The 8122-nt window shown below is 39.9% G+C and overlaps 1 protein-coding gene across 2 annotated transcripts in view; it reads right to left on the bottom strand.

Moving 5' to 3' along the window:
- Positions 1-855: 855 nt before the first annotated feature.
- The window catches only part of slc4a1b (solute carrier family 4 member 1b (Diego blood group)), a 38981-nt gene continuing 31714 nt past the window's right edge, over positions 856-8122 (bottom strand). For both annotated transcript variants that reach the window (XM_042305218.1, XM_024387081.2), the window contains 3 exons: positions 4722-4891; positions 3980-4153; positions 856-3545 (listed from right to left, as the gene is read on the bottom strand). In XM_042305218.1, coding sequence (XP_042161152.1) covers positions 3465-3545; positions 3980-4153; positions 4722-4891 — 425 coding nt within the window. In that variant the 3' untranslated portion in view covers positions 856-3464. The remainder of the gene's footprint in view (positions 3546-3979; positions 4154-4721; positions 4892-8122) is intronic.

Here is an 8122-nt window from a genome sequence, read left to right as displayed (position 1 = left end):
GAAGTGCGATTGTCAAGATGGGAGGCACGGAGGCTTCAACACAGCGCCCTCTATTAGTCATCTAGTGTATATATAAATAAATAAATTGTCTGCCCCTGCACGCTGGTCAGGCGCATAGTCACACTCTCTCCTCCGATTGGTCGTTTCCCACGAAAAGTCTCTGACTTCCAACTTCAGTGCCATGTCATTATTCTAATTAGTTAATTTTTTTGTGTTTCCAGTTGTCTGAAACACTATAATAAAAACGGTTCGTCCCCAGAATCCACACTCAACTCTCGGTGCGTGACATCCGTCATCAATTTCAGGTACCAGGCGTGTCCATAAAACCTGGAATACAGCTTTTGTCCAATGTAGATTTTTTTCAGCATTTTAGTTAACCCTTTTTTTTTTAAACTTTATTTTACTAGTCAAGTCAGTTAAGAACAAATTCTTATTTTCAATGACAGCCAAGGAACAGTGGGTTAACTGCCTGTTCAGTGGCAGAACAACAGATTTGTACCTTGTCATCTCTGGGATTCAAACTTGCAACCTTTCGGTTACTAGTCTTAACGCTCTAACCACTAGGCTACCCTGCCACCCCTACCCTTTCCCTAACCTGCTATGTTAATTATCCTAATCTACTGCAAAAATGTTTCTAACGTGCTACAAAAAGTAAGTTCTGACAAAAGCAGGGATGGGTGACACTTTTTGTTTTTAACTGAAACATGCAAACAAATCCTGCTAGGGGGAAATGCAGGTTTTAACTGATGCTAAACAACAAAGAATATGATTTACATGATCAGTCTCTGTGTGTAAAATAAGTGGTTAATGTGAACCTAACTCACAGTTAAAAAATGTGAAGAAAGCAATCCAATGTTATTTGTTGCCTAGACTTTACTGCAAACGAGAAAGAACAATAACCTAATATTGCAGTAAGCCATGACAGACTTTATAATAGAAAGCTTGTGACCACACACACACACACCTAAATATTGCACTTAGAAATAACATTCACTGAGTTTTAAAAAACAATTTAAGAATCCCCCCTCACTCACAAGTGTTACTGTCAAGTTCAACAAAACAAAAGCAATATCTTTGGGCTACACTGAACATTATTACATTGTACACTTTCTGCCAGTGGACATCTGTGCCACCAGAGCATTATACCCTTTGTTGGCATAATTGATCTCTTTCAGGCAGAGAGTACACCTGGCATACTCCTTTTTAGCCACTGTATTGTAAAAGTGAGAAAGAGGGAAAGTTGGTTTTATATTCACACATTCAAAAGCCATTTAAAATGGTAAAAATCAATAACTATTTAATTGATCGTCACAGAAACATAAAAATTGATATGGTTTATTCTATAAGTGTTGTAAAAGTATGCTAGACCTTTGTTTTGAATTTAAAAATAAAAAAATCCAGTTGATGGAAATACACACAATCTTTAAAATTCCATTTAAAGCTGTATAAATCAATAACTAATTCACCGTTTGTCACAAAATCAAACTAGGTATGATTTATTCTATAAATGTCTAGCATGCTTTTACAACCTGTTTTAAAGAAAAATTCGAGTTTATCATAATTCCACGCTCATTCAACTCAAACCAACTCCTTCCCCATCCTCCCTGAAACCACAAATGGATTAGGCTCCGTCTTCACCACACTTTCCACCTCACTTAACTCGCCCTCATTCACTTCCATTTCACCCCCAGAACTCGGTCTGGTGTAGGGCTCACTGTTTGCACTTGACACCAATCTTCTACGACACACCTCCTCCCTCTTTTCTGCCATCTTCAACAGATTCTACCTCTGCCTCCCTCTTTCTGTTCAACCTCTAATTTTCCCTCCATTCCTCCTCCGAAATCCAATTAAACGAATCCTTGTGAAAATATTCAAATTTTCCGCTGTGAAATCTCTTTCTTGCTTCATTAAGGGACGCCATATCTAACGTACCCCCGCCAATGTAAGTTGCCTTCTCTCATATGTCCGTGTTTAAAAAATGTAAAAAGCATGAGCGGGTCAGTGCAAAGTAACCAATCAGGTGGACGAAAGGGTGCGTTTACCGACGGCAACCGATTAGTGACGAATACAAAGAAAGTGAAATCACTATATATATATTTTTTTTTTTAAGCATTTAATTGATGTTGAGAAGAGATCACAACAACAAAGAAACACTGTCAGACCTATCAATAAAAAGTTCAATTAAACACACCCTATGCATCCCTCCATCCTCTCTTCAAATATACTTTTAATTTATGATTTTAGCCTTGATGTATGTACATATAGATAGTAGTAATGGTGTCTTTCTGTAGGCACTAACCACCACATTTGGTTTGCCAAAGTCTATGTGAAAATGAATGGTTATTTTAAAGAGTTTTTGGATAAACGCTGAAAATAAGGTCTGTGGTAAACACAGGTTTAGGAGATCTTAACGTTTTGTTCTATGAGATAATCTTCATCTGCTAACGTATTTTTTTGTGAATGTTGAAGCATTTATGTAATCAAAACCACCACATACAGCACATAAAGGCTTCATAATTCATAAACGTCATGCTAACTGACTGATACTATCTCATAGAACAAAACTTATTAGATCTCCTCAGACTTTTTTAAAACATTTATCCCAAAACCCCATTCTTTCCCCATTAATTTTCCCCATTGGAATGGCTTAACAAACCAGAGGTTAATCGTTTCCGTTTTTAGGACTACAAGCTTGCTAACTCTATTGTTCAAATCTCTCTTATACAATATTTAAATCCATAACATTCCACAATCCCCAGGGGCTTAAATTAAAATAAAAGCATTTTAAGAATTTATCTCCATGGTATTTCATATCAATACGTAAAACAATACCTTAAAGTTATTCGAAAGGCATGTTTGAGTGATTTTGCTTCTTCAGTCGTATGGTAGGTTTGTAATTCATGGATAAAACTCCTTAAAAATGTGAACAATATTGACACTGATATGGCCTCGCTTTTCAGCTCAACTGTTAAAAAATTACCATAATGGCGGACAGATGTGCAAAACATAATTCTTATATGGAATAAAGTCTTCTTGTACAATTCTTTGCAAGATAATAGTTCTAAGTCAAAACCTTTTTAAAGGCTTTACAAAGGTGGAAAGTCAATAGGGCAATATGTAATTAACACACTATCATAGGCCAAAGTATTATCATGGCGGCAAGAGCTGTTTGCTGCATAAATACACACATATATGGCTGCAGGAATGTTTGACTGGAAAGAAGTAGGCAAATATACAGAAGATATATTCAACTCTTTAAAAAATCATTTTCCTTAACTGACAATTTCTTATATTTGAAATCTAAGGGTCACTATTTGGGCTTCATGTTGGTTTAAAAACACTCCAAAAGATATATATGTCAGTTCATACGGTAGTAGACAAAAACAAGAATCCTACTAAAATACTTTGTGATGTCAGATAAATAAAATAAAGGCCTTTTGGATAAAAATGGCAGGTCCAGATGTCTACAATGGCATCTGAGTTTCATTGTAGACATCCTGTCCAGGTTCCTCCTCAAATGTCACCTTAGCGTCGTCGGCGTCCAACTGAAACACAACAGAACAAAGAAATACATAACAGTAAGGAACAATCTCATTCGACGTCAACCTCAACAAACGTTGTGCTCATTGGTTGCTTTTATGTATGAGACCAAACCAAACAAAGGCCTTCCATTGACTGATTTCAAATGAAGATTCAACCCACAATGATGAACAGCATGGTATAGATGAGGGAGGGAGTGAGGTTGTCTGTAGGTATGCTTCATTGTACTGTATTGTTCTGTATTGTACAAATAATAACAATATGCCACTTAGTAGATCATTTTATTCAAAGCAACTTGCAGTACAGTGGGTGCATTCCTTTTTTCGTATGTGTATCTGATCCCCTTTGGGAATTGAACCCACAGCTTTACCATTACCAGCACCAAGCTTTAATAATAGGACCACACACACACACACACAACACCCTGATGCCTACTTACACATTTCATCTCCAGTTCGGTGAAGAAGCGTCCGGTCATGGCCATGCGGAGGGGGATAGTGAGGATGAGAACGAAGGGCAGGGCCAGGGAGGCCGGGCTGGACTTGACGATCCACAGCACTGCCAGACACACTACCTGGATGGCTGTGTATAGGTGCATCCTGCCCGTTGACACCTAGTGCAAGTGTGAATAGGGAGAAAAGGAATTCTGATTCTTATTTATTTACTAATACTATCTCCTTTTTGAGGGAGTCCTAGCCAATACACAAGAATAAGGAGGCATACAGAGTGATGTCGTAATCTGGTAATCTGACATACAAAAACAAACACATAATAACCAAAATATGACATCTTTCCCATGGTGTCTTGATACAGTCTTTAACTTAGTCCAGTTGGTTGTAATCTGGTTATATTACATCTTCTCAACCAAAAAACAGTTTATAACTAGAAAGTGGTGTCAGGGTAGCCTAGTGGTTAGAGTGTTGGACTAGTAACCAGAAGGTTGTGAGTTCAAACCCCCCGAGCTGACAAGGTACAAATCAGTCGTTCTGCCTGTGAACAGGCAGTTAACCCACTGTTCCCAGGCTGTCATTGAAAATAAGAATGTGTTATTAACTGACTTGCCTGGTTAAATAAAGGTAAAATTTAAATTTAAAAAAGACGTCACATCATATGCCACATTTTGCCCAGATCCCCGACACAGTGGGCATACTGTGTCAGGGATCTGCTGTCTGTTAATATACCCTGGTGGCGTAGGGCTCGTTTGGGTGGTATTTCTTGGGGACGAGCAGGAGCAGAATGCGATCCCACAACTGGATCCCGTTGAGCGAGGTGATTCCCATGTAGAGGAAGATCCCGAACAGAGCCGTCATCGGAATCATCTTCAGGATGGGCTCCATGAGAATGGACAGACCTGGATACAAACAGGTTTAGCTTCGTCAATACAGGTGAAGGATGAAGATTCCCCTAGACACTGATGGGGTCAGTTTAGCATTTCCCCACTAATGGTGGGATTGGGGGGGGGTGAAAATGATCCTAGATCTGTTTTTACCTATACTACAGTATAAAATGGGCCACTATCTATCAATAATACTGCAAAAAGGACACAGTGAACAGTTGCTGTATTGTGCGTGGCAGTGGAGACTGGTTGGAGGAGTTATAGGGAGGAATGGCTCATTGTAATGTCTGGAAAGGAATCAATAGAATGGTACTAAACACATCAAACCCATGGAAACAATGCGTTTAACTCTGTTCCATTTATACCATTACAATGAGCCCGTCCTCCTATAACTCCCCCCACCAGCCTCCCCTGGTGTATGGCAATATCCAATGTGTATGTTTCTCAAGGTTTTTGTATTTAGTCAGTGGTGTAAACTATTTAAGTAAAGATATTTTAAAGCACTACTTAAGCAGTTTTTTTCTTGGTATCTTTACTATTTATATTTTTGACACATTTTACTTTTACTCCACTATATTACTAAAGAAAATAATGTCCTATAATAATAATGCATATAATTTACAGCTTTGGATAGAAAACACTCTAATCTTTCCAAAACTGTAAAGATATTGTCTGTGAGTATAACAGAACTGATGTTGCAGGCGAAAGCCTGAGAAAAATCCAATCTGGAAGTGCCCCAGGTTTTGAAAGCGCTGTGTTCCAATGAGTCCCTATTGAGCTGTGAATGTGCCATCAACGAGCTTACGCTTTCTACGTATTTCCCAAGGTGTTGGTCCCCCCTTTGCTGCTAAAACAGCCTCCGCTCTTATGGGAAGGTTTTCCACTAGATGTTGGAATATTGCTGCGGGGACTTATTTCCATTCAGCCACAAGAGCATCAGTGAGGTTGGGCACATGTTGGGTGATTAGGCCTGGCTTGCAGTTGGCATTCCAATTTATCCCAAAGCTGTTTGATGGGATCCACACCGATCTCGACAAACCATTTCTGTATGGACCTCGCTTTGTGCCCCTACCTTTCTTTAAAGGAATCTGTGACAAACAGATGCACATCTTTATTGCCAGTCATGTGAAATCCATAGATTAGGGCCTAATGAATTTATTTCAATTGACTGATTTCCTTATATGAACTGTATCTCAGTAAAATCGTTGGAATTGTTGCACGTTGTGTTTATCTTTTTGTTGAGTGTAGATCTGTCATTCTCATTGAAAGGAAGTCTAAGAAGCGGTAGATCTCTTCCATGAGCTCTATTTCTATGCTTCCCATTCTTAAGTTTTGTTTTTGTACATTTTACTTTTGGGTTTTGTAAACCAGCTTCAAACATTTAAAAATACAATATTTTTGCTTGTGGACAATATTATAATTCACAGGGGTACGCGCAATGACGTCGGAGGTAACGCCAAATAAAAATGTGATTCATATTTAGAAAAAATGTTTGTCTCTGTGAATGGTTTGCCCTCTGACAAATCAACTGTAAATTTCGGTGTTCCTCAAGGTTCCGTCACTATATATTTTACCTCTTGGGGATGTCATTCGAAAACATAATGTTAACTTTCACTGCTATGCAGATGACACACAGCTGTAGATTTCAATGAAACATGGTGAAGCACCAAAATTGCTCTCGCTGGAAGCATGTGTTTCAGACAAAAGGAAGTGGATGGCTGCAAACTTTCTACTTTTAAACTCGGACAAAACAGAGATGCTTGTTCTAGGTCCCAAGAAACAAAGAGATTCCCTGTTGAATCTGACAATTAATCTTGATGGTTGTACAGTTGTCTCAAATAAAACGGTGAAAGACCTCGGTGTTACTCTCAACCATGATCTTTCTTTTGACGAACATATCAAGACTGTTTCAAGGACAGCTTTTTTCCATTTACGTAACATTGCAAAAATCAGAAATTTTCTCTCCAAAAATGATGCCGAAAAATTAATCCATGCTTTTGTTACTTCTAGGTTAGACTACTGCAATGCTCTACTTTCCGGCGACCCAGACAAAGCGCTAAATAAACTTCAGTTAGTGCTAAATACGGCTGCTAGAATCCTGATTAGAACCAAAAAAAATTATCATATTACTCCTGCTAGCCTCCCTACACTGGCTTCCTATTAAGGCAAGGACTGATTTCAAGGTTTTACTGCTAACCTACAAAGCAATACATGGGCTTGCTCCTACCTATCTCTCCGATTTGGTCCTGCCGTACATACCTACACGTACGCTACGGTCACTAGACGCAGGCCTCCTAATTGTCCCTAGAATTTCTAAGCGAACAGCTGGAGGCAGGGCTTTCTCCTATAGAGCTCCATTTTTATGGAATGGTCTGCCTACCCATGTGAGAGACGCAGACTCGGTCTCAACCTTTAAGTCTTTATTGAAGACTCATCTCTTCAGTAGGTCCTATGACTGAGTATAGTCTGGCCCAGGAGTGTGAAGGTGAATGGAAAGGCACTGGAGCAACGACCCGCCCTTGCTGTCTCTGCCTGGTCGGTTCCCCTCTCTCCACTGGGATTCTCTGCCTCTAACCCTATTACAGGGGCTGAGTCACTGGCTTACTGGTGCTCTTTCATGCCGTCCCTTGGAGGGGTGCGTCACTTGAGTGGGTTGAGTCAGTGACGTGGTCTTCCTGTCTGGGTAGGCTCCCCCCCTTGGGTTGTGCCGTGTTGGAGATCTTTGTGGGCTATACTCGGCCTTGTCTCAGGATGGTAAGTTGGTGGTTGAAGATATCCCTCTAGTGGTGTGGGGGCTGTGCTTTGGCAAAGTAAGTGAGGTTATATCCTGCCTGTTTGGCCCTGTCCGGGGGTATCACCTGACCCCTCCTGTCTCAGCCTCCAGTATTTATGCTGCAGTAGTTTATGTGTCGGGGGGCTAGGGTCAGTCTGTTATAGCTGGAGTATTTATCCTGTCTTATCCAGTGTCCTGTGTGAATTTAAGTATGTTCTCTCTAATTCTCTCTTTCTTTCTCTTTCTTTCTTTCTTTCTTTCTTTCTTTCTTTCTTTCTTTCTTTCTTTCTTTCTTTCTTTCTTTCTTTCTTTCTTTCTTTCTTTCTCTCTCTCTCTCGGAGGACCTGAGCCCTAGGACCATGCCTCAGGACTACCTGGCATGAACACTCCTTGTTGTCCCCAGTCCACCTGGCCGTGATGCTGCTCCAGTTTCAACTGTTCTGCCTGCAGCTATGGAACCCTGACCTGTTAAC

Source organism: Oncorhynchus tshawytscha, linkage group LG24 (genome assembly GCF_018296145.1).
Source record: "Oncorhynchus tshawytscha isolate Ot180627B linkage group LG24, Otsh_v2.0, whole genome shotgun sequence".
Taxonomy (NCBI): Eukaryota; Metazoa; Chordata; class Actinopteri; order Salmoniformes; family Salmonidae; genus Oncorhynchus; species Oncorhynchus tshawytscha.
This window is presented reverse-complemented; position numbering and strand designations above follow the sequence as displayed.